This window comes from Mesoplodon mirus (assembly GCF_964341445.2).
Source record: "Mesoplodon mirus genome assembly, chromosome: 8".
NCBI lineage: Eukaryota > Metazoa > Chordata > Mammalia > Artiodactyla > Ziphiidae > Mesoplodon > Mesoplodon mirus.
In genome coordinates this window covers 11,308,756-11,336,141 of record NC_138984.1, presented here as the reverse complement: position 1 = coordinate 11,336,141, position 27,386 = coordinate 11,308,756, and the positions used below count along the sequence as shown (strand labels likewise).

At 39.4% G+C, this 27,386-nt stretch overlaps 1 protein-coding gene across 1 annotated transcript; it reads right to left on the bottom strand.

The window, feature by feature from the left end:
• Positions 1 to 4,501: 4,501 nt before the first annotated feature.
• SLC19A3 (solute carrier family 19 member 3) lies at positions 4,502 to 17,531 on the bottom strand (the record flags this gene model as incomplete). Its single annotated transcript, XM_082630071.1, has 5 exons — positions 4,502 to 4,660; positions 10,791 to 10,932; positions 12,558 to 12,750; positions 14,301 to 15,114; positions 17,382 to 17,531. 5 exons carry the CDS (start codon positions 17,529 to 17,531, stop codon positions 4,502 to 4,504), a joined length of 1,458 nt encoding a protein of 485 aa, XP_082486197.1.
• Between the last annotated feature and the right edge of the window lie 9,855 nt (positions 17,532 to 27,386).

Sequence of the window (27,386 nt, the reverse complement as noted above, 5' to 3'; positions counted from 1 at the left end):
TTTCTCCTTTCATGGTTGTTAGCATTTGCCTTATGTATTGAGGTGTTCCTATGTTGGGTGCGTAAACATTTATAATTGTTATATCTTCTTCTTGGATTGATCCTTTGATCATTATGTAGTGTCCCTCCTTGGATTTTTCAGAGTTTCCACTGAAAAATCAACTGATAACCTTATGGGGATTCCTTTGTATGTTATTTTTTGTTTTTCTCTTGCTGCTTTTAATATTTCTTTATTTGAATTTAATTTTTGTTAGTTTGATTAATATGTGTCTTGGTGTGTTTTTCTTAGGGTTTATCCTGTATGGGACTCTCTCTGCTTCCTGGATTTGGGTGACCATTTCCTTTCCCATGTTAGGGAAGTTTTCAACTATAATCTCTTCAGATATTTTCTCAGACCCTTTCTTTTTCTCTTCTTCTTCTGGGACCCCTATAATTCAAATGTTGGTGTGTTTAGTGTTGTCCCAGAGGTCTCTGAGATTGTCTTCAATTCTTTTCATTCTTTTATCTTTATTCTGCTCCTTGGCAGTTATTTCCACCATTTTGTCTTCCAGCTCACTTATTCATTCTTCTGCCTCAGTTATTCTGTTACTGATTCCTTCTAGTGTATTTTTCATTTCAGTTATTGTGTTGTTCATCTCTGTTTGTTCTTTAGTTCTTCTAGATCTTTGTTAAACATTTCTTGTATTTTCTCAATCTGTGCTTCCATTCTATTTCTAGATTCTGGATCATGTTTACTACCATTACTCTGAATTCTTTTTCAGGTAGATTGCCTATTTCCTCTTCATTTATTTGGTCTTGTAGGTTTTTACCTTGCTCCTTCATCTGTTATGTATTTTTTGCTGTCTCATTTTTTTTTTTTTTTTTTTTATGAGTAGGGTTATGTTCCTGTTTTACTGGTTGTTTGGCCTGAGGCTTCCAACACTGGAGTTTGTAGGCTACTGGGTAGAGCTGGGTCTTGGTGCTGAGATGAGGACCTCTGTGAGACCTTACTCCGATGAATATTCCCTGGGGTCTGAAGTTCTCTATTAGTCCAATGGTTTGGACTTGGAGCTCCCACCACAGGAGCTTCTGCCTGGCCCCGGGCTTGTGAACCAAGATCTCGCAAGCCACGTGGGGTGGCAAAAAAAAAAAAAAAAAAAAGAAAGAATAACAAAATAAAAAATAAAATTAGACTATGAAACTAACAGATACGTTAGAAAGAATGTAAAAATAAAAATATACATGAATCAACAACTGGAAGGTACATCAGTATCACAATAGTCAAAAAGAGGAGGGAAGAGAAAATAAAAATGGTGGGGGGAAGGTCTTGGCTGTGGAGGGCAGGGACTAAGCAAGGGCGAGGTTTTGGTGGTGGGTGGGGCCAATGCTCAGGACCCACAGGGCTGGAAAAGGCCCTGGGGGCTGTGGGGGTTGGGGCTTAGGCTCAAGGAACAGCAGGGGCCCAGGCGTGCCCCCACCAGGGGACCTCCCCTGGGAGCCCAGCAGGCTTCCTGGGCTTGAGAGGGCAGGGCAAATGCCCTCCTCTCCTCTCCTGCTTCTCTGGTCTGGGGTCTCAGAGGGTCCCTCCCACCTGCCTCTCCTGATCTCCCCGGCCTCCCTCCTATGACCCCAGGACCCATGTGACCTGGAAGGGGCTTTGGATTGCAGGGGACTGGCCTGGGAGCTCAGCAGACTCCCCGGGCCTGAGTGGGAGGGTCAATTGTCCTCTGCTCCTTTCCCACTCGTACCAAAGGGCCCTTCCCACCTGCCTCTCCTGTTCTCCCCTTGGCCTCCCTCCTATGCCCCCAGGACCCATGTGTCCTGGATGGGGCTTTGGAGTGGGGGGAACTGGCTTGGGAGCTCAGCAGGCTCCTCAGCCTGAATGGGCCAGGTGATCACCCTCCCCTCCTCTCCTGCTCTTCCTGGAGAGTCCCTGCCACCTGCTTCTCCTGATCTCCCTGGACTCAGGGGCACCAATCCTGTCTGGCCTCCACTTCTTCTCCCTCCTGAGTCCCGCTATGTCCTTCCAGTTCAGTCTGGGATTCCTCCCGTCTCTTTGGGTGTCAGAGTCCCCCAGCAGTGGCCGGCAGTCACCCTAGTTGTGGGGAGATGCTAATTCCATGTCTTCCCACATTGGCATCTTGAATCCATCTTCTTCACTGTAGTTTTTGTACACATTTCTCTTATGAGCAGTTTTTCACATGTCTGAGCCCTTTCTCTGAATTCCCCATTCACATCCTTTGCCCATCTTCCCATCAGGGTTTTGACCTTTTTTCTTATCAATTTGTATTGATTCTATATAAATTAGGGAAAGTAGCTTTGATGAGTTGCAGTATTTCTTCCAGATTATCACTTGTCTTTTGGCTTTGCTTATATTGCTTTTTCTTCCATGCATATGTTTAGTTTTATGCTGTCAATTCACTTTTTTATGACTTCTAGGTTTTCTGTTACTTTAGACAGTTTTGAAGTTATAATTTTTGCATGTTTCCTCCTGGTACTTTTGTAGTTTCATTTTTCACATATTGATACACATCCCACACTGATGGTTATTCTAGCACTCTTGGGTCCAACTTAATTTTTCCTTTGAAAAAAATTGTTCCAATCTTATTAAATATTCCATCTTTTCCTTCTTGTATGAAATGCTACCTTTATCATAGTCTAAAATCCCATATGAATTAGGGACTATTTCAGAACTTCCTACTCTGTTGCATTGGACTGTCTCTTCATGCTGACTATGTTACTGTAATTAAGCATTTAGAGTAGGATTTTATTCTCTGCAAATAATTTAATCTCATTTTTCCACTTAAAAAATATTTTCCTTGTTCTTCTTTGTTAATTTCCAAATAAAGTTAGAATCACCTTTACTAGTTAAAAAAGTATTTCTTTTTCCTCTGGGATAGGATTTAACATATAAATTTATTTAAGAAGCCTGATGTCTTTATATATTTTTTTCTTCCTAACCAAGAACAAGGTAGGCTTTTCCATATGTTTAGGTGTTATTTCATAATCTCCAAAAGTGTTTTCAGGCACATTTATATATGTCTTACACATTTATTAAATGAGTAAATAGATTAAATGTAATCTTAGGTATTTTACTTTTATTCTACTATAAATGTGGTCTTTTACTCCCATATATCTTCTAAGTGGTTGTTGTATAATGAAAGCTTTTGATTTCTATTTACTTACTTTCTATATTACAAACTCAGTTTTTAGTTGAGACTCTTGGGTGCATACTTTTAGCCTCTGGAATTGTGATGGTTTTGCCTCTTCCTTTCTAACTTTTGATTTTTTTTTCTTGTCTAACTGTGTTGGGTAATATCTTCAGGACAATAACCAAGAAGGATAACAGTGGTCATTCTTTTCTTGCTTTTGATGTAATTAGTTATTAGTTTTCTCCATTGTATTGGCTTTTGGACTGAATTTTAATTTTTTTTCCAGAGATTGAATTTTGAGATTTGGAGAAAAGTCTATTTGAAACACAAATCTTGAATCAGCATTCATTATTCCCAGTGGCAGACTGTTCAATAAGATTTTTGTTGAAGTTTCAAATGACAGATAAACTCAGACAATTTTCAGCACAATTCACCAAAAAATCAGAAAAACTCTTTACTATTTTTGCACAAATTTATTTTATTTAGCACAATCTCTGTCATCTAAAAATTAGGTGTTTTCTCCCATCAGTGTTTCCTTATTTATGACTATTTCTAGAAATCCCTGAAAACTTCTACTTAAGTTTTTCTGTTTTAGGCAGACATCACACTGACATGACATTAAAACACTTGTCTGGGGTCATGATAGAAGAAAGCTCATTGCCTCTCCTGGGGCCACGGGGAATTGGCATGAATGTCATTCTGTGGCTACACAGGAGTGTCTGGAGTTATTCCTGAGGTAGAGTTTCAACGACAAAGCTCAGTAGAGCACAAAGTGAGGAGTAATGATTAAAAAATTAAGTGGTGACATTATCAAATAATAGCTTGTGAATAATACTGTGTTATCAGGAGAGAAAAGGATTCCTTAGAAATGGGACCAAACCCTATAATTCTCTCAAGGAACTGTAAGTTTTAAAGAAATATACTTAATGGAAGAAGAAGGACAGTGGCTCATGTGAGAAAAAAAATCCATTGTGTTGCCTGTTTTGGGTAAAATAAAACAAATATCAGTTAGTATTTCTGCTCACAAATGAGGAATATCAAACTCTAGAATGGTTGGAGTTTTCTCATGGTTTGTTTCCATGCCACTTGCATGTCCTTGAAAACAATCAAAACCAGAATTTTCAAGTCATTGTTATTCACTGGGGTTCCCCAGCATAGGCTGTTTAATTGAGATGGTATACCTGAACAGCTGCATCCAGTTCAGCTGGGTACATAGATATCTGGTCCAAAGCTGAACTTTCCTGGCTCTGAAAAGGTTCATTGGAATCCAGACTTCTGAAGTGTGTCAATTTATGGCACTCTGTGACTTTGTGACCAGCAGAGTCCTTGCTCAGAGGCTGTAGTGGTTGACAGAGGTTAGAGCTTTGTTCATTAGTTGTTCTTTGGTTCTTCTGGGTGTGACCCATATGGATTCTGACTTGTAGCAGAGCTCTGCACTGTCTTTCGGCATTTGGTTGAGTAGATAATGAATATGCTTCGCATTAGGAAAATGCCAGCAATGACTGCAAAATAACTCCCATAAACTAAAAACTAGAGAAAAACAGAGTTAATTAGACACACATGAAATATGACTATCTATGTTATTGATAATACATAGCGATGCTGTTGATTTACTTGGATTATGAGGTAACCGAGAATCAGGATCTTAATATGGTTCTTTTAGATTTGCACAATACTCTCTTTTCCCCTCTTAGAAGAACCAGGCATGAAAGGGTAAGCAATGCAGTAACTAAGAGTGTGAGCTCTGGAGTCAGGGTTGCTTGGATTCAAATTCTAGCACATGCCACCAATAGTGAAAAAAGCACTAAATCCCACTGATATACGTGTCTATGTTTGGAGGATAGTGCAATGCTATATGTAATGTCTCCAGGAATGAAGTTTTGACACTGAGGTTACTTTTTTACCTGCCTTATCCCCTTTTTTTCAGATCCACATGTAAAATGTGAAATTGGAAAAATTTTAAGTCTCTCAGTACTCTGAGAGACTTAAAAGGGAAGTGAACTCTGCAGCTATGTACCCCTCCCCAGTTGCATCTTAGTATATTGTGGTACTGGACCACGGGGGAAAGAGGAGACATAAGGGGGACATGAAGGCAAGAGTGTTACCTGATGGGGTTTTAGGGACCAAAGGCAAATGCTAACCTATAGTGATTACTGCTCAAAACCTACTTGGTTTTACAGTTGATAGTTAAAGGCATGGTTAATTTTAATTTATTTATTTTTTTTTTTTGATGTGGAACATTTTTAAAGTCTTTTTTTGAATTTGTTACATTACTGCTTCATTCTTTGTTTTGGTTTTTTGGCTGCGAGGCATGTGGGTTCTTATCTCCCTGACCAGGGATCAAACCTGCACCCCGTGCATTGGAAGGTGAAGTCTTTTTTTTTTTTTATTAGTTTCTGCTTTATAACAAAGTGAATCAGTCATACATATACATCTGTTCCCACATCCCTTCCCTCATGCATCTCCCTCCCTCCCACCCCTCCAGGCGGTCACAAAGCACCGAGCTGATCTCCCTGTGCTCTGCGGCTGCTTCCCACTATCTATCTACCTTACGTTTGGTAGTGTATATATGTCCATGCCTCTCTTTCGCTTTGTCACAGCTTACCCTTCCCCCTCCCCATATCCTCAAGTCCATTCTCAAGTAGGTCTGTGTCTTTATTCCCGTTTTACCCCTAGGTTCTTCATGACATTTTTTTTTTTTAAATTCCGTATATATGTGTTAGCATACGGTATTTGTCTTTCTCTTTCTGACTTACTTCACTCTGTATGACAGACTCTAGGTCTATCCACCTCATTACAAATAGCTCAGTTTCATTTCTTTTTATGGCTGAGTAATATTCCATTGTATATATGTGCCACATCTTCTTTATCCATTCATCCGATGATGGACACTTAGGTTGTTTCCAGCTCCGGGCTATTGTGAATAGAGCTGCAATGAACATTTTGGTACATGTCTCTTTTTGAATTATGGTTTTCTCAGGGTATATGCCCAGTAGTGGGATTGCTGGGTCATATGGTAGTTCTATTTGTAGTTTTTTAAGGAACCTCCATACCATTCTCCATAGGGGCTGTACCAATTCACATTCCCACCAGCAGTGCAAGAGTGTTCCCTTTTCTCCACACCCTCTCCAGCATTTACTGTTTCTAGATTTCTTGATGATGGCCATTCTGACTGGTGTGAGATGATATCTCATTGTAGTTTTGATTTGCATTTCTCTAATGATTAATGATGTTGAGCATTCTTTCATGTGTTTGTTGGCAGTCTGTATATCTTCTTTGGAGAAATGCCTATTGAAGTCTTCTGCCCATTTTTGGATTGGGTTGTTTGTTTTTTTGCTATTGAGCTGCATGAGCTGTTTATAAATTTTGGAGATTAATCCTTTGTCAGTTGCTTCATTTGCAAATATTTTCTCCCATTCTGAGGGTTGTCTTTTGGTCTTCTTTATGGTTTCCTTTGCTGTGCAAAAGCTTTGAAGTTTCATTAGGTCCCATTTGTTTATCTGTGTTTTTATTTCCATTTCTCTAGGAGGTGGGTCCAAAAGGATCTTGCTGTGATTTATGTCATAGAGTATTCTACCTATGTTTTCCTCTAAGAGTTTGATAGTTTCTGGCCTTACATTTAAGTCTTTAATCCATTTTGAGCTTATTTTTGTGTATGGTGTTAGGGAATGATCTAATCTCAAACTTTTACATGTCCCTGTCCAGTTTTCCCAGCACCACTTATTGAAGAGACTGTCCTTTCTCCACTGTACATTCCTGCCTCCTTTATCAAAGATAAGTTGGCCATATGTGCGTGGGTTTATCTCTGGGCTTTCTATCCTGATCCACTGATCTATCTTTCTGTTTTTATGCCAGTACCACACTGTCTTAATTACTGTAGCTTTGTAGTATAGTCTGAAGTCAGGGAGCCTGATTCCTCCAGCTCCGTTTTTCATTCTCAAGATTGCTTTGGCTATTCGGGGTCTTTTGTTTTTCCAAACAAATTTTGAAATTTTTTGTTCTAGTTCTGTGAAAAATGCCAGTGGTAGTTTGATAGGGATTGCATTGAATCTGTAGATTGCTTTTGGTAGTAGAGTCATTTTCACAATATTGATTCTTCCAATCCAGGAGCATGGTATATCTCTCCATCTATTTGTATCATCTTTAATTTCTTTCATCAGTGTCTTATAATTTTCTGCATACAGGTCTTTTGCCTCCTTAGGTAGGTTTATTCCTAGATATTTTATTCTTTTTGTTGCAATGGTAAATGGGAGTGTTTTCTTGATTTCATTTTCAGATTTTTCATCATTAGTGTACAGGAATGCCAGAGATTTCTGTACATTAATTTTGTATCCTGCTACTTTACCAAATTCATTGATTAGCTCTAGTAGTTTTCTGGTAGCATCTTTAGGATTCTCTATGTATAGTATCATGTCATCTGCAAACAGTGACAGCTTTACTTCTTCTTTTCCAATTTGGATTCCTTTTATTTCCTTTTCTTCTCTGATTGCTGTGGCTAAAACTTCCAAAACTATGTTGAATAAAAGTGGTGAGAGTGGGCAACCTTGTCTTGTTCCTGATCTTAGTGGAAATGGTTTCAGTTTTTCACCATTGAGGACAATGTTGGCTGTGGGTTTGTCATATATGGCCTTTATTATGTTGAGGAAAGATCCCTCTATGCCTACTTTCTGCAGGGTTTTTATCATAAATGGGTGTTGAGTTTTGTCGAAAGCTTTCTCTGCATCTATTGAGATGATCATATGGTTTTTCTCCTTCAACTTGTTAATATGGTGTATCACATTGATTGATTTGCGTATATTGAAGAATCCTTGCATTCCTGGAATAAACCCCACTTGATCATGGCGTATGATCCTTCTAATGTGCTGTTGGATTCTGTTTGCTAGTATTTTGTTGAGGATTTTTGCATCTATGTTCATCAGTGATATTGGCCTGTAGTTTTCTTTCTTTGTGACATCCTTGCCTGGTTTTGGTATCAAGGTGATGGTGGCCTCGTAGAATGAGTTTGGGAGTGTTCCTTCCTCTGATATTGTTTGGAAGAGTTTGAGAAGGATGGGTGTTAGCTCTTCTCTAAATGTTTGATAGAATTCGCCTGTGAAGCCATCGGGTCCTGGGCTTTTGTTTGATGGAAGATTTTTAATCACAGTTTCAATTTCAGTGCTTGTGTTTGGTCTATTCATATTTTCTATTTCTTCCTGAGTCAGTCTTGGCAGGTTGTGCATTTCTAAGAATTTGTCCATCTCTTCCAGGTTGTCCATTTTATGGGCATAGAGTTGTTTATAGTAATCTCTCATGATCTTTTGTATTTCTGCAGTGTCAGTTGTTACTTCTCCTTTTTCATTTCTAATTCTATTGATTTGAGTCTTCTCCCTTTTTTTTGTTGATGAGTCTGGCTAATGGTTTGTCAATTTTGTTTATCTTCTCAAAGAACCAGCTTTTAGTTTGGTTGATCTTTGCTATCGTTTCCTTCATTTCTTTTTCATTTATTTCTGATCTGATCTTTATGATTTCTTTCCTTCTGCTAGCTTTGGGGGTTTTTTGTTCTTCTTTCTCTAATTGCTTTAGGTGCAGGGTCAGGTTGTTTACTCGAAATGTTTCCTGTTTCTTAAGGTGAGATTGTATTGCTATAAACTTCCCCCTTAGAACTGCTTTTGCTGCGTCCCATAGGTTTTGGGTCGTCCTGTCTCCATTGTCATTTGTTTCTAGGTATTTTTTAATTTCCTCTTTGATTTCTTCAGTGATCACTTCGTTATTGAGTAGTGTATTGTTTAGCCTCCATGTGTTTGTATTTTTTACAGATCTTTTCCTGTAATTGATGTCTAGTCTCATAGCATTGTGGTCGGAAAAGATACTTGATACAATTTCAATTTTCTTAAATTTACCAAGGCTTGATTTGTGACCCAAGATATGATCTATCCTGGAGAATGTTCCATGAGCACTTGAGAAAAATGTGTATTCTGTTGTTTTTGGATGGAATGTCCTATAAATATCAATTAACTCCATCTTGTTTAATGTATCATTTAAAGCTTGTGTTTCCTTATTTATTTTCATTTTGGATGATCTGTCCATTGGTGAAAGTGGGGTGTTAAAGTCCCCTACTATGATTGTGTTACTGTTGATTTCCCCTTTTATGGCTGTTAGTATTTGCCTTATGTATTGAGGTGCTCCTATGTTGGGTGCATAAATATTTACAATTGTTATATCTTCTTCTTGGATCGATCCCTTTATCATTATGTAGTGTCCTTCTTTGTCTCTTCTAATAGTCTTTATTTTAAAGTCTATTTTGTCTGATATAAGAATTGCTACTCCATCTTTCTTTTGATTTCCATTTGCATGGAATATCTTTTTCCATCCCCTTACTTTCAATCTGTATGTGTCTCTAGGTCTGAAGTGGGTCTCTTGTAGACAGCATATATATGGGTCTTGTTTTTGTATCCATTCAGCCACTCTGTGTCTTTTGGTGGGAGCATTTAGTCCATTTACATTTAAGGTAATTATTGATATGTATGTTCCTATTCCCATTTCCTTAATTGCTTTGGGTTCGTTATTGTAGGTATATTCCTTCTGTTGTGCTTCTTGCCTAGAGGAGTTCCTTTAGCATTTGTTGTAAAGCTGGTTTGGTGGTGCTGAACTCTCTCAGCTTTTGCTTGTCTGTAAACATTTTAATTTCTCCATCAAATCTGAATGAGATCCTTGCTGGGTAGAGTAATCTTGGTTGCAGGTTTTTCTCCTTCATCACTTTAATTATGTCCTGCCACTCCCTTCTGGCTTGTAGAGTTTCTGCTGAGAGATCAGCTGTTAACCTGATGGGGATTCCCTTGTGTGTTATTTGTTGTTTTTCCCTTGCTGCTTTTAATATGATTTCTTTGTGTTTAATTTTTGACAGTTTGATTAATATGTGTCTTGGTGTATTTCTCCTTGGATTTATTCTGTATGGGACTCTCTGTGCCTCCTGGACTTGATTAACTATTTCCTTTCCCATATTGGGGAAGTTTTCAACTATAATCTCTTCAAATATTTTCTCAGTCCCTTTCTTTTTCTCTTCTTCTTCTGGAACCCCTATAATTCGAATGTTGGTGCGTTTAATGTTGTCCCAGAGGTCTCTGAGACTGTCCTCTGTTCTTTTCATTCTTTTTTCTTTATTTTGCTCTGCATCAGTCATTTCCACTATTTTATCTTCCACCTCACTTATTCGTTCTTCTGCCTCAGTTATTCTTCTGCTATTGATCCCATCTAGAGTATTTTTCATTTCATTTATTGTGTTTTTAATCGATGCTTGATTCATCTTTAGTTCTTCTAGGTCCTTGTTAACTGTTTCTTGCATTTTGTCTATTCTATTTCCAAGATTATGGATCTTGGAAATAGAATCTTGGATCAGCTTTACTATCATTATTCTGAATTCTTTTTCAGGTAGACTGCCTATTACCTCTTCATTTGTTAGGTCTGGTAGGTTTTTATCTTGCTCCTTCTGGAAGGTGAAGTCTTAACCACTGGACTGCCATGAAAGTCCTAAGGCGTGGTTTATTTTAAAATTTGCCTAGCCAAGAAATTCAAGAAATTAAATACTGCCAGTGGTAAGGTTGAAAAAACCCTTTGAGATGACCAAGTTATTCTACATCCCCCCCAACTGCGTGAATAGGAAAATGGAAGTACTGCAACTTACCTGAATGCTGATTGGCAGCCCCAATCCTCCCTGATCTACTACGATCACGGTTATAATGGTCTGGATCACCAGGGCAATGAAAGTGTTGATTCCAAACACCAGGGCATAGCGTTCCACACTCAGATTAACTGCGATCTGAAACCTGTCATTCAAAATAGAATAAGATTTTTAACGAGAACATACATGGGATTCTTATGTTTAAAAGAAAATGAAGAGAAAGCAGTGTCTTGTTAACAGCACTTTTGGTCCTAATCTCCTCCAGTATAGACAAACGGGCAGAACAAGGAAAAAATATATACTTAAAGGGTGAATTAAAATATACTTAAAGGAAATATGGCAAAATTCCTCCTATCCAATTTAATGGTTCCAGAAATTAAACCTAAATGTTCTTCCTTTGAGATGACCCATATTAAACTGAGGCCAGAATTGGAATTGGAATTGGAATTGGAATCATCTTCCACTTCTGATTTAAATCTCATAAGAAACTTTTTAAAAATAATTATATAGATTTGAAATCTTATTACAAAGCACTTTTGAAAGACTGGCAGATATATGTTATTCATAGGTCTTCCTTGGAATGCAGGTAAAAGGCTTTGGGTTCTGAATATTCTTAAAGTGAAAAGAAAAAATGTCATCCTACCTTAACAAAATACTCGCCTTAAAAAAAACTCAAGACACATGAGTATGATACATTAAACAGATACCCTTTGGTGAAAAAAAATTAACTTGCCTCAAGTTTCATCTCTTTCCTTTGTTTCATGATCTTTTCTCAGGGTCCACATTTCCATGTTTTGTCAATTACTTATCAAGTATTTTTCACAGACTAATACTCAAAACCTTATAAAGCTTTTGGCTCTACTTCTTTCATGTGATTTGAAATTCAAATGTTTCTTATCTCTTTTGGTTAATACCAAAGCATATATCCTATAGTCAGCTTTCTCTGCACTTATATATAGAACCAAATTTTTTTAAAATTTATTTATTTATTTTTAATTTTGGCTGTGTTGGGTCTTCGTTGCTGCATGCAGGCTTTCTCTAGTTGCAGCAAGTGGGGGCTCCTCTTGTTGTGGAGCATAGGCTCTAGGCGCACGGGCTTTAGTTGTGTCACATGGGCTCAGTAGCTGTGGCTTGTGGGCTGCAGAGCGCAGGCTCCCATAGCTGTGGCACCCGGGCCCAGCCGCTCGGCAGCATGTGGGATCTTCCTGGACCAGGGCTTGAACCCGTGTCCCCTGCATTGGCAGGCAGATTCTTAACCACTGTGCCACCAGGGAAGTCCCAAACCAAATGTTTTTAATCATTAAAAAAATGATCTCTGGGTTCATAGTTTCTTGTAGTCTTTGCATCTACTTTTTTCAGTATCCATCTTGCTGAAAATATTTGTTTTCATACAAAAGTATATGCCTGGAATTACTCAAGCAACCAAGTGAAATCAGAGGTGTAATCTAAACTTAATCATTCAAAAAAAATTGCTTTACACCGTGCAAATTGGCAAACTGTTTGAAATAAAAATCACAACATGACAATGTATCATTGCCTTTGGTTTATGAACTTACAGAACTTGTTTTCCTTGCTGATTAATATTAGCAACATTTGGTGAGCAATTAAATGAAAAATGGCTAAATTGTGTCTAATTTAATATGAAGTAGTCAACATTTAATATTGCAATTGATTAAAATCCTTCCAAAGTTCTCAAAAGAATTATAGGAATACAGAAAAGAGAATATGGTTTAGTTTTAGGAGTGGGAAGAAATGCTTAGTAATACTTACACTGCTATGGTGATAAGAAGCATATAGCCGGTCTTGAATAACAAATAGCCAGCATAGCATGCCCATATGTTGGTCGTGTAATGCATAAGAAATAGAGAGCCTGCATTGACAACCGAGAAGATGGCCAGAGCCAACTCTCCCAGAAGATCCCAGTTGACTTTCACATAACCCACTGCAAAGGCAGCCAGGGCCCCTAAAGGAGAAACATTAAGGAAGATCAATGTATTGACTTTGCTCATGGGAAACATCAACATGCTCTCTTAAGAACTCAAGTCTCAGGTAATTCTGAAAGATAAACATACTGCTTTCCCAATTCATGAAAATAGTGTGATCTACCTAAATGGGGATTTATCCATTTCTCAAGCATGTTTTCCTTTGGCTACTCTCTTTAATTTCTATTCTTTCAGTCATTTAGTTGTCACACTTTTAATTAGCATCAACTACATGCCAAGCACTGTTCTATGCAGAGGGACTAGAAAGGTTCCTAACCACCCACAGAGTTGGGAGAAATGATACATAAACTCAGTCACTTAATAAACATGCTCAGGGCAGGGAAAGATAAAGATGAAACAACTGCTCTGGCAGTACACCTAGCTTGTTCATATTTGCCTTTCTTTATTGTTTTTCTCAGTGATAGGTAACAGATACATTGCATCAGGTAGTAAGTTTTAGTCTTTATTACTAATCTTTCTTAATCTTACTTCTAATCTCCATCTTAATGTCTTCAAGATCTGGCTTAATTTACTTGAGGTTTTGGGTGAACAATTTACAGAGTTTAAGAGATTGAATAATTGACAGTAATTAGGGTTAGCAATTATAGTTCTCTTTAACAAAGTGAGAGATATTTATGTTTCAAATTACTGAGATTTGATTAACTTTTCCACATGTGATCTAGGCAAGAACTGCAAAAGAAATAAAGTTACTTTTCTTCCCAGAATTTGGAATGTAGGAGAGAGAATTTCAGTGAACTAACTCTAATACAGTCTTGGTTTTCAGGAGTTAAACTGAAATCTCCTAAAAGGAAGACAATAATAAAACAGACACCACATTAGGTCTCTGAAAATTTATGTAAAAGAGGGTGTGGAAATCTCCTACTTCCTAGAAAAATACCTTCAAAGTCATAGTTGAATTTAAGTTTCCATTAACCAGGATATAAATATTTATTGAAGAGGGAACTTCAAAGGCAAATTTTCCTCTGATATTAGAATCCTGCCTCACATAACATCTTCCACTTCTGATTTAAATCTCATAAGAAAGCTAATTTTGAAAATTTGTGGTGTAGAGCCTGGAATTGCTTAAAGATGGGCACTGGCTAAATCAAATTCTTTATTAACATAAACGCTTCCAGTGATAATTTGGAAGTCTTAATAGTTCAGTTCATTTTCTAAAATAATAAAAACACCTTGTTTATATACAAGATGCCTGTGTTCTCTTTGATATTAAAAACAATCCTGAAAGAACAGGGGGCATTATTAACAGTTTTCTTGATGATGAAATGGAATCTTAGGAATCTGGCTAGAATGTAATCACTTGGTGCTGAATTCTGAGCTCTTGAGTTACCAGTAACTGCAACACATTAAATAGAAATGTCATGTCCCTCTTTTTGCCCCACTGCCCTCTATTCCTGGAAAAGATTTATATGCCTTCTGAACAGACCTAATTTACCACCATGGAGAATTTAGCCACTGGAGAAATGCACTTTGTGGGGGGTAGCCCATCAAAGGAAGATCAAAGTTTACTTACCTCCAAAGGTGGCAATAGCTTCTACTGCTCCATTATATATTACGGAACTCTGGCCTGGTGCCTTGTAATCCCACAGGACTTGAACATAGTTCAAAACCTGGTTAAAACCTGCTGTGGAAAAAGCCCACCATAGGGACCAGTAAAAAAGATGTTTTGAGGAGTAACACTCCTTCAAATCTTGTAACCACTGCACAAAAACTCTCAAAGCTACATTTTCTGGCTTTGGGCTGCTCCACTGGCCATCATATGGGTTCCCTGAAACAGTGAATACTTCTTGTCCACCTGGTTCATGATCTTTTTGAGGTTCCTCTAAGACAGCATCCTTTCCTGGTGGCTTTGGAGGAGCTTCTTTGCTGGGTTTTGCATGAAAAAACATGCTCTTCTTAGGCATTGGTAGGAAAAGTGAGAAAAGGAAGGCCATGGAAACAGAGGCCAAGGATATGACATTGAGGTAAAAGTACGATAGGCTGGCCAGGGATACCAAGAGTTGGGCCAGCACTGAGGCCGCCGTGTAGGCCACCAGTGTGACACTCCTGCAGTAGCCACTCACTTTCTGATAGTGCTCTGGGCTGACCATGCTGTAAATGTAGGCATAGTAGGCCACCTCGGTGGCAGTGACCATCCCATAGAAGAACTCTACAACCTGCATGGTCTTCACTCCTTGGCCAAACAAGAGCAGCAGCCAGGTAATGATGAAGCTAATCCCTTGTAGGATGATGACTGGCTTGTAGCGGACATAATCGGTGAGGATAAACACAGGGAACAGCAGCACCAGATATGAGTATGTCCACACGGGGAAGATCTCATTTGTGATCTGCAGAGTTGAAAAATGGATCCTGTGACCATGAAGCACCAGGAAGCGAGGAGGGTTACCTTTCTCAGATTTGTGTGTTACTAAGGTACATGTCGCTTGCCCGATACAAAACTCTGCATCCAATCAAATAGGGTATTCTTCATATTATGAGAAAGCACAATAGAAAACTGATTTTCAAGGAAACCAGTAGGAAAGGAGAGCTCCCCCCTACCCCCCAAAAAAACCCACTTCATATACTTACATGCATCTTAGTAGAAGAATATATTGGCTTAATGTGCAATCTGAACTATATTAAATTTATAATAGTATGTACACTAGAGCCCAGGTGTACCTCATTTTATTGTGTTTTGCTTTATTGTGCTTTGCAGATGCCGTGTTTTGTTTTGTTTTGTTTTGTTTTTTACAGATTAAAGGTCTGTGGCAACTTGCATTGAGCAAGTCTATTGACACCATTTTTCCAATAGCATTTGCTCACTTATGTCTTTGTCACATTTTGGTAATTCTTGCAATATTTCAAGCTTTTTCATTATTATTATATTTGTTATGGTGATCTATGATCAGTAATCTTTGATGTTACTATTGTAATTGTTTTGGCATTTTTTAAGCAATAAAGTATTTTTCAATTAAAGTATATACTTTTTTTAGACATAATGCTATTGCACACTTAATAGACTATAGTAGAGTGAAAACCTAACTGTTTTATGCACTGGGAAATTAAAAAAAATTTGCGTGATTGCTTTATTGTAATGTTCACTTTATTGCAGCGGTCTGGAACCAAACCTGCAATATCTCTGAGGTGTGCCTGTAAACTAGTTAAAAATTGTTCAACAGACACTTGTGGGTTTTTCAGGCTATTAAAAAATACTATTCTCTTCTTGTTCAGAGATAACAACACTAGATAAAGCAGCTACAGTGTTAGAATAATCCAGCAACCTTTACCTTTATGTGATTCATCATTATGACAAAAATCTCAGCCCTTGCAAGTCTGGATGAACACCCACATGAAGACAGCACAGAGTAAATCATCTTGCAGAATTATGGTGTGGGAAGAAGCAATGCATTTCATCTCCTTCCTGGCCAAATTTGCTGGGCTCCCAACCCCGTTTCCCTCCAATTCTACAGATTTGTCTCTGCTTACTCAATTCTGGCCTCAGTTTAATATGGGTCATCTCATGGATTTAGTCAGAAATGCATGGCACCTCAAGGTTCATTCACAGAAAGGACTGAAGAAATTGTTGATCTTTGGGGCATGATGGGTACAGGTGCAGGTCAGCTGCATTAGAGTTTGTTCTGTGCCCCCCTGCTTTCTCCAGCAACCTCAGTGGGTTCCTGTTTCAATGACAGGGGAAAGTTCAGTGATTTGAAAGGCTAATGTAACTGGGCTGCACCTTTGAGGTCCAGCTGGTCCATAGTGGTCAAGGAAGCAGATCCCTGGGGCTCACTGGTTGATTTTGGATGTCTATCTGTTGTTTGCTTTGTCTTAATAGTGACATGCTTCCATCTGGGAAACTTTGAAACAGAGCTGTCCCTAAGTGATTTTACACTAGAGCAGAATAAGCTTGCCCTTCCATCCATACCACCTTATCACCAAATAAAGCAGCATCAGTGATCCTTTCAGGTGAAGCCACACACTCTACAGTGTTTTCTTAGCTATGGCTGGAGACTATAAAACCAGCCCAGGGTAACTCTCCGACTGGGTCAGTGCACTTTCTTGTTGCACTTTTCATAAAAAAAAAAAAAAAAAAAAAAAAGAGGTGGATCCTTTGAGTAAGAGAATTGGGACTTCTGGGGAAGATAAAGCTGGGAGATAAAGCTGTTAATGTCTCACCTGCTGATAAATAGTTTTTCAAAACGGAGTTAGTGTCCTAAAGAAATGCTACAATTTTTAAACAGATTCTGCTTATACCCCAGCAGGCTAAAAGTTTATTAGGACTAGATCCTGTGCCTGGCATTGACTTTATTTTAGGATTAGTATAATAGAATCAATGAAGACTTGACATGTTCCCACGCATTAAGCCTAATGTTAGAAGTCTACAAAGGTGAAAATATTTATTACACATGCAATGTGTTTTGGTTTCCCATTTTTGCAAGTGTGAGGAGGAAAGAGTAGTTTGAACAGTTCTATAAAAAACACATACTATGAAGATGGGATTCATTGAGGTCAGTGTGTTAATCTTATTTCCAGTTGAATGAAAACCTCACTCTAGGTCCTTGTTCGAGTCCTGTAAGATTAAACCACATCAAGGTATGTATGTATATTAACTCACCTCTTCACTGGTCAGGTTTTTATCTGGCCCAGATAAATACAGCATAAGGAAGGGTTCTGAGGGTCTCATCATGGAGAAAAATCCAAAGAGGCAGAGGATCACAGTGGGATAAATCCAGGAATGGCTCACTGAAGTTTGGAAACAACTCATGGCTGATCAAATGGGAACAAAACAAAAATTAACTGATGTTTATTCTTTCTGGCATCCTGGATGTCATGAAAAGATTATTTCTAAATGTTTAATGAAAGGACAAAGTTTCATCCATCTGAAGCTGACCTGAAAAGGTGAGTGATGAATAACTGCTTTCAAATAGTCCTTAGGAGAATCAGTCATCCCTCCTTTGCCAATAAACTTCTTATTTATTATTGCTGGGGGAAGAGTCCCACTTCTTTAGTGCTCTCCATCTTAAACATGGTAATAAGTAGCTACTAATAATTGGTAAACGATGGGCCAGTGGATGTTTAAAAGTAAGTAAAACATTGGCTAGTGAATTACTGGTGTACAGGCATACCTCAGAGTTGCTGCCGGTTTGGTTCCAGACCACTGCAACAAAGCAAATATTACAATAAAGCAAATAGCACAAATTTTTTGGTTTCCTACTGCATATGAAAATTATGTTTACACTGTACTGTAGTAGTCTATTAAGTGTGAAACAGCATCATGTCTAACAAAGCTATGTGCGTACCTTCTTTAAAAAATACTTTATTGCTAAAAAATGCTAACCATAAATTGAGCCTTCAGCGACTTGTAATCTTTTTGCAGTGTTAACATCCAAGATCACTAGTCACAGGTCACCATGACAAACATAATAAAAATGAAAAAGTTTGAAACATTGTGAGAATTACTGAAATGTGACACAGGGACACAAAGTGAGCAAATGCTGTTGAAAAAGTGGTGTTGATAGATTTGCTCCAGGCAGAGTTGCCAAAAACCTTCAATTTGTAAAAACTGCAGTATCTGTGAAGGGCAATAAAGTCAAGTGCAATAAAATGAGGTCTTTCTGGACATGACCTTCTAGGAGGTCAAAACCAAGAGAACAGAGACTGAGTTGGTCAAGGCTTCTTCTGTCTGTACACTTTATTTTGCATGGAAACTTCTGACTCAGAAATCTTAATACACTGAATGTATTTATTTACACCTTTTCTCTCCATCAGGCTCTCCCTTGTTTAGTATTGTGCTTGACACATAATAGACCTCCAAGTTATTTTTGTTAGGTGTCTATGATCTGAGAAGTTATAATTCTTCAGTTAAAAAATTAAACTGGATAAAGCTCTGACTTGCCATCTTTTCCATATTTCCCCCCTTTTCCATCCTGGTGCTAACTCTGGGCTGGGAATAGAAGGTGTCACGTCTTAGACTGTTATTCTGCTTTTCTTTTTGACTGGGCCCATCTCATCTCTAAGTCTGAAGTTTCACACCACTCAGTGGGGCAGGTAGCTCATTAACAGTTCATACTCAGTTCATACTTTTTTCCTAACCCGGAAATAAAATTGCTTGAACTTCAAGTTTCAGACAAAAACTCCAGTAGAGGATCTCATTTATCACTGCACAGAAAAACAAGAGCAACAAAGCTCTTATTTTATGGTGGCCACATTTGAAAACATCTTGCTTTTTCATGTGGATTACAATGTACAACGGGAAAACTCACTCTTATGCCTTCATAGTTTGGATCAAGCTTTACTTTGTAAAGGGGACACATTTTTTGGTGGTCTTGGGCATGTTTAAGTTCTCTGAGATAAGTCCTAGGAAAGAAACTAACCTGCTGTATGATGCTTTTCTGTATCTAATCTAGCTAAATCCTCATAATAACTATAACACACAATAATTTCCCAAATTCCCAGGTGAGGATATGGGAGATCCAAGATGTCCAACAACTGGCTTCAAACCACATGGTCAAGATTTGAATCCAGGTCTTCCTGGCTCCCAGCTCCAGGGTCCTGTCACCTGCTCCACCTGGCCTCATTCTGGTGGCCTTCTTCCTTGGCTGCTGTTATTAACCTAATGACATCCTCTCCCCAGAGTGAGGGAAGTATTTTTATGAACACGTTCATGCTGAAGAGTATGGCTTAATACCCAGAGCTTCCAGGGGCAATTACAGGTTGAAAGTGGGCCAGAGAGAGGGGAGATGATGCTCACTCCAGAAGAGCAAGTCACCTGGGTGGGATGGGAACTCTGCTAGGGGCTGAGGAGGTGGGGGGCCTGCTGAGTCACACCACTGGCCTGCCACCCACCCGACCCATTCACAAGGTGGTCCCAGACAGCTGCGTCGTTCCTCTCTTAAGTTAAATAAGTTTGTTTCTGTCAACAAAACCCTTGATGAGGCTGCACAGAGATCAGGGGAAGGATATGGACATGGAAGTGGATTACAACAATGTGAGCAATGTGACAGTGTGAACTTCTTGCCAACAGCATATTGGATTTGACGGTCCTCCACCTCCTGCCTCAGCCTAGAATGCACGGGATTTATCTTCTTCCTGAGTTGCTACCAGGGTTTGTGAGTAATGTTCTTATAGAAAGGGCTATCCTGGGTAAGTGATTACTGAGACTTGGCCATCTTTCAAAAGGTAGTCTTAATGGGGTGACATCTGCTGACTCTACATCTAGAACATTCTCTCCATCTTCTGACCGTGGATTGTGCACTAACTCCACAAGTCATTGTCCTCTCTGTGCATCTCAGAGACCTAGGACTATGCTCGTGGCCCCTGGGCTGCTAAGAGACCCCTGGATCATCTATCTTTCCATCTGATAACTGTCCTCCCATCCAAGTATTGATATCAACCAGGCCCGACCCTGCTTACCTTCCAACATCAGGTGAGATGGGGTGCGTTCAGCGTGCCAGGGCCATAGACAGAGCTGTTCTAATAGTGCTGCCCCACTGGATTTAGTTGGGAAGGTCAAGCAGAGAAAGACAGTATATGTAAGCAGGAGGCAGCGCCTTTTGTCTGTTTGGGTCATTGCACTATCCCTGTGCCTAGAAGAGCTCTCCACACAGTAAGCCTCGTAGAAGGAAGGGGATGAACCTCTGAGAAGCAGGAAAGCTCTGTCTGGATTTCCTGAGGGCCCTTCCTAGTAGCATCAGGTAAAGGCCAAGGAGGTTTTCAATTGTACAAGCACCTTGCATTCAGTTGCTCGTCTGTAAAGTGGGATAACAATGCTACCTGCATGTGTGGACTTTTTGTGGGTACCAAGGGCTTTGATACCTGGAAGGGACTTGGCGCCTTGCTGGGCACAGAGCTGCCGCTCAAACATGTCATTTTCCCTCCCTCGGCTCTCTCCACGTGGCAGGCCCCACAGTGATTCAGGCTTACTGAGGAGAAAATGAGGGAGGGTGTCTGGGTTTAGCTGAAAACAACTGAGAAACACCTGGGTGAGGGGGTCATGCGTGAGCCCAAGGATGCTGGGCTTCCTTCCCTCCTCCTTTTCCAGCTCCTTCCCACAGAAACAGACACATGCTCCAAAGCTAGTTTTTCTGCCAGAGAAAATGAGAGAAGGCATCTAAGCGAACACCAGCAGGAGTCCTTTAACCGAGGAGGGCTGAGTAGAGCAGCTGGAGTCTCCTGGCTTAGCTGCAGCAGGAGCTCCTACACCCTTTCTGAGACCCTGTCTCACCTGCTGGCGATTCTTCAGCCTCCAGGGCCACGGCCCCTGTCCCCGCCCGCTGCCTGCTGCCCCCTGGGAGACTCTGACACTCTGGGCTGATGATGTCTGGCTGTTCTTCTCCCTCCCCCCACCCTCTACCCAGGGTCTCCTCATCAAGCACTTGCCTCACTGCTTAGCCCTTCTCAACCCTGGCCAGTTACTACGACTGTGAACTTGACTCACGTCATCATCACTGGGGTTTTGGTGAAAATACGGCTTCCAGGACTCCAGCCCTAAAGTGTGATTCAGTAGGCACAGTGAGGCCTGGGCATCTGCATTTATAGGCGCTGAGTGAGTCTGATGCCAGAGGCCCAAGAACCCTTCCTCCCTTATCCATGTACTGGGCTGAACAGCTCCACACCACAGTGTGGTGGGGGAAGTGGAGGAAATCATCCAGGGAGCTTCCCCACACCTACACATACACTTATTACCCCCGTAATTTTCTGCTGGACCTCTAGGCCTTGGAGAGTTCAGGACAGGTGGAGGAATCCTCAGGGGATTCCGGACGTTTCAGATAAGACTGTCCAATCCTGCCCCACCCACTATCCCCATGACGTGCACACAGCACTCCGTCTGTGACCTGTCCTGTCCCATCCAACCTAAACTGCTTATCCGATGGTGTCTGTGTTCAGCCCTGAACAAAGCACCATGGCTTTGGCTCCTTCAGTCACCACAGCGATTAATATATATTTAAATATGTATACATATTTTTATTATACATTTTATACATTTATATATATTATGTTAAATTATAATATGTTAATATATTTTATTATATGTTTATGTTATATCAAATTATATTTTATATTTATAATATATATTTATATTATATTTATAATATATTTATATTATATATAAATATAATTTATATATTATAAAATTTATATATTTATATATTTATGTTATATATAATATATAGTTTATATAGTACATAAAATATGTTTATATATATTTACATATTACATATAAAATACAATCTATTTATATATAATATGATATATAATTAATTATAATTATGTATTATATAATACAGTAATGCCCAACTTATCAATGGTTCAACTTAGGATATTTTGACTCTATGATGGTGTGAAAGTGACATGCCTTCAGTAGACAGTGTACTTTGCACTCTGAAGTTTGATCCTTTCCCAGGCTAGTGACACGTTGTCTGTCCCATCCCCTCTCGTCATGCTGGGCAGCGGCAGCCTCCACTCAGCCAGGCGATCAGGGTGAACAACCGACACATTTACCACCTTTCTGGACCCTGACAACCATTCTGCCTTTCACTTTCAGTACAGTATTCCAAACATTACATGAGGCAGTCAATACTTTAGTATAAAACAGGCTTTGTAGTATATGATTTTGCCCAACTGTAGACTAATGTAAGTGTTCTGAGCACATTTAAGGTAGGTGAGGCTAAGCTATGATGTTTGGTAGGTTAGGTGCATTAAATGTATTGTTGACTTAGGATATTTTCAACGTCCTATGGGTTTACTGGGGCCTAACCCTAACCCTTGTAAGTCAAGGAAGATCTGTATACAATATATTATGTATAAAATTTACATAAAATTAGGATTGTTCTAAGGATTAGAGACAAATAATTATATAAAGCAACTATATTATAGATTGTATATATATATATATATATATATATATATATATATATATATATATATATATGGCCCCCAATTTCTCAGACATGAGAACTGAACCTCCCCAGAGCTCATGGCCACTCAGCTAAAAAAGGTTAAAGCTGAGTTCAGGGTTGGGTCTGTTGGCTCCAAGTTTATCTTACTTCTCCCTGAGGGGTAGATGCCTCCTACTTCCGTGGCACCAAGTCCACGATCTCGACATTTTCTTCTTCTCATTTCCTTGCCAGCTACCCCAAAAAGCACTGTCAATATGGGCTCTAGGATTCCAACTGAACAACCTGGGTCCCGCCCAAATCCTCTCTTTCTTACTGGAGAAGCCTGAGGCTACTGGCCTCACAATGCTTGGAAGTACTAGTTATCATCTTTTGTTTTTATCTTATTGAGGAGATGCTGCTCTTTCTGTCATCATGACTATGACTATGATAATCAAATTACTTATGCAATTTCTTTCTACAATTTTTACATTTGGAAAATTATTTAAAAAATTTAAATTGAAGTACAGTTGATTTACAATATTGTGTTAGTTTCAGGTGTACAACAAAGTGATTAAGTTTATATATATATATATATTTTTTTCAGAATCTTTTCCATTATAGGTTATTACAAGATATTGAAAACAGTTCCCTGTGCTATACGGTAGGTCCTTGATGCTTATCTGTTTTACATATAGTAGTTTGTATCTGTTAATCCCATACTCCTAATTTGTCCCTTTCACCTTCACTCTCTCTTTGGGTAAAAACAAGCTTGTTTTCTATGTCCGAGTGTGTTTCTGTTTTGTATATACATTCATTTGTATTATTTTTTAGATTCCACATATAAGTGATATCATATAGTATTTGTCTTTCTCTGTCTGATTTATTTCACTAAGCATAATATTCTCTAGGTCCATCCATGTTGCTGCAAATGTTAGTATTCCATTCTGAGTAATATTCCATTGTGTATATAAATACCACATCTTTTTTTTTTTTTAACATGTTAAATTATCTTTCCTTCCTTCCTTCCTTCCTTCCTTTCTTTCTGGTTGCATTGGGTCTTCGTTTCTGCATGCGGGCTTTCTCTTATTTGTAGCAAGCGGGGGTTACTCTTCGTTGCGGTGCACGGGCTTCTCATTGCAGTGGCTTCTCTTGTTGTGGAGCATGGGCTCTAGGTGTGTGGGCTTCAGTAGTTGTGGCACGTGGGCTCATTAGATGTGGCTCGCGGGCTCTAGAGAGCAGGCTCAGTAGTTGTGGCGCACGGGCTTAGTTGCTCCGTGGCATGTTGGATCTTCCCGGACCAGGGTTCAAACAAGTATCCCCTGCATTGGCAAGCGGATTCTTAACCACTATGCCACCAGGGAAGTCCCATACCACATCTTCTTAATCCAATTGTCTGTTGCTGAATACTTGGGTTGCTTCCATGTCTTGGCTGTTATAAATAGTGCTGCTATGAATACTGGGATGCAGGTGTCATTTCGAATTAGCGTTTTCATTTTTTCTGGATATATACCCAGGAGTGAAATTGCTGGATCATGTGGTAGCTCTGTTTTTAGTTTTTAAGGAATCTCTATACTGTTTTCCACAATGGCTGCAAATTATTTTAATTTTTCTTTGACAATTTTGTGAAGTAGATAGAGGAGGTTGTATTGTCCTTGTTTTATATATAAGGAAACTGAGGGCAATAAGATTTGTGCCAGTTTTCACATTTAACCAACATTAAAACCTGAACGTGGACTCAGTTTTTCTAATTACAAGTTCAGTAATCTTTCCTCTTACACTATGTTGAGAGTGTCTGGCTATATCCTCAAAACTCCAATTCAAATTTATTTTAGAATAGTGTTTTTCAGATTGTCAGTATCAAACAATTTTAGTGGGTTGCCAACAGGATTTAAAAAAAATGTTTCAGAAAAACATTAAATATCAAAGCTCACTGCAGAGTATGCCTGTTTTTTCCAAAACTTCTGTTTGGAATATATCAATACAGTTGACCCTTGAACCACGGGGGGTTAGGCGTGCCTACTTTCCTCGCCGTTGAAAATCCAAGTATAACTTATAGTCGGCCTTCTGTGCCCGCAGTTTCACCCTATCCATGATTCTGGATCCGCGGATTCAACCAACCAGCTTGGGTACTACTGGAGTATTTAGTATTGAAAAAAGTCTGTAAATAAGCAGACCTGTGCAACTCAAAACCATGTTGTTCAAGGGTCAACTGTATATATATATGACCACATTTTACATTATATTGCTGTGGATACAGCCACTGGGTTAGAAGTTTCAGAGGAAAGAATAAGACTAAATATTGAATGGCATCCCTCATAAGCACACCTGTTTACGTCATCATAGAATGCCTATTCTATCTGGAAGGACCACAGCCTTCAGGGCAATGCACCATTCTGGAACAAGCTGGTTTTTTTTTTGCTACTTGACCACTTATCATTCCACTTGAACTTCATAAAATTATCCTCCTCCTAAAGAGTACTCTAAGCTTCCCTTTGCTTCATTGAATCTAACCTGAAGACATGAATCAGGTTGATTTTCTGAGTTGGCACTTTTGAAAGAAGATGTTTTTCTTTCCCCTTTCTGCACTTTCCAAATAAGATAATCATTTCCAAAGCTGCTCCTGTGGCAGTAATTCTCACACATTACACACATGCTCCGTCACGTTTTAAAAAAGGTACAAGGACACTGTGCGGGCAATAGATTAAAAGGAGAAAAAAAAAAAAAGGACAGTCTCCAAACAAAAGTCAGCCTGTCTGGCTACCGTGATAGGTTAAAGGAGAAAAAAAAAAAAAAAAAAGGTTAAAGGGCAATAGGTTAAAGGAGAAAAAAAAAAAAAGGACAGTCTCCAAACAAAAGTCAGCCTATCTGGCTACCGTGACTCGAAATCTACAATGAAGACGGCACAAGTAACATGAGAGGCTGTATGAATCAGCAGAGATTTGGAGCAGCTACATCTACCATGGAGACTTCCTTGGTGGCCTGGGATGCCCTGGAGCACTCTTCAGAGGGCGAACTCCAGCTGACACAGCAGATGGAGCAGGTGAGCCCTGAGCTTTAGCCTCTGTGTCACTCCTGAGCCACGGTGGCCCCAGGCAGGTTGCAGTCTCCCTGTGCCTCCTACCCCGCAGGCCAGACCCAGCTGTGCTATCTGCACACACGGGGGGCACATCACACGGGCCCTGGGCATACACTGCCATGTGCACCACGGGGGTGACCAGCCAGCCCATGTGACCTGGAACGAACCCCAAAGACCACCAACACCTTTGCGATGGGAAGCCACCCACCTAAATTACTTTGGGATCTATGTGTTCCTTTCTCTTTTTGCTGGCAGGGAGATAATGATTTTTTTTTCTTTAAAGTCCACAGCCATCCCACCAGGGATCCTTCATATTCTACTGTGAAGTCTTCAGCATCTCTCAATCTCTAATTTGGATCTAGTCCTAGAAGGTCCCACATTTTTACTGCTGCTTCCTTTTCTTCAGGGTATGTGGAGACAGTAACCTCCTTAACATAACAATCCCCTTCTAATCTGACTTCATTTTGAGGTGCTCGGAGACTTTTCTTCATCTCCTAAAAAAATTAAGACTTACTGTCAACTATGATCAAGTTGGGCTGGTTGTTTCCATCTGCCTTGGAAAAATTTCTTTCTATGCAACCTCTTACCTGTTTTTAGTGTCTTGGTATCAGAGTTCAATTTTTCCTCTCCTCTTTTATTCCAATAATTACTATGTTGTTGACTTTTTCCATTTCTTTTGTTCTTTAATCACATCCTTAAATCTTTCCAACTGGTTTCAGGCCAACACTCTTTTCTATATGAATGTGCATAGCTTTAGGAATAATCCTAAGTGTTTCCCTAATTTATAATATCATCCCTGAAACTCCCATTTTTCTTATATTGACTGCAAAAGAAGTTCATTTGTCATTATAATTCTATGGTATGGGGAAAATAAAACTTTTTTTTAATGGAAAGCAAACAAAAAATATTAACTTTGTTGCCAGGATCCCATTTTTAGTGAGTTTCAAGGTTAACCTAGAATGCACATTTCCTGGTTCCTCTACCAGGGAGTCCAGAGCCCTCCACTTGCTGTATGTCCTTCAGTTAGTCTTAACTTGTAGACTCGTTGTGTGAAAGAAACCTTTTCCATGTTTGTGCACATAAAAATTTTCATGTAGTATTCCTGTATACCACAGGGACCCATATTGGGCCTATGACAACTTGGACTTCATCTAAATTTCAGGCATGGACAGTGTCCTATTTCCTAATCCATAGGCTGTGTATATATTCATAAAAAATCTTATGGCCACAAATTTCTAAATACATATTTCCAGTGGCATAGGACAGGCAGCTATTAAAAAGCAAGAACTGTAGAAGTTGACGCACACCAGCAGGCTTCCTGGCTCTCAGATCTGGGTGGAGTTCCTAGCTAAAAAGGACCTTAGTTGATCACATCTCCCCACCCACTCCCAGAAGATGGAATTCTGTTCCCAGAGCCAAAGTTTTCAGAGCTGCGGGGCTCCCTGAGGCAGGGGTCAAGGTGACCTGATTAGAGCAAAGACCTTCCCCAAAACCGGTTTTGTAGTGGTTCCCACAACAGAGGGCCTGGAGTATAAGGGACTAGGTCAGCAGAAAGCAATCATTTTATCATATCCTCTTCCATGCTTGTTTAGAAGATGCTGCCAGAAGTCACTGAGATGCTAATAATTTTGAAGGAAACTATCTAGAAGCCTCAGTCTCCACCCAG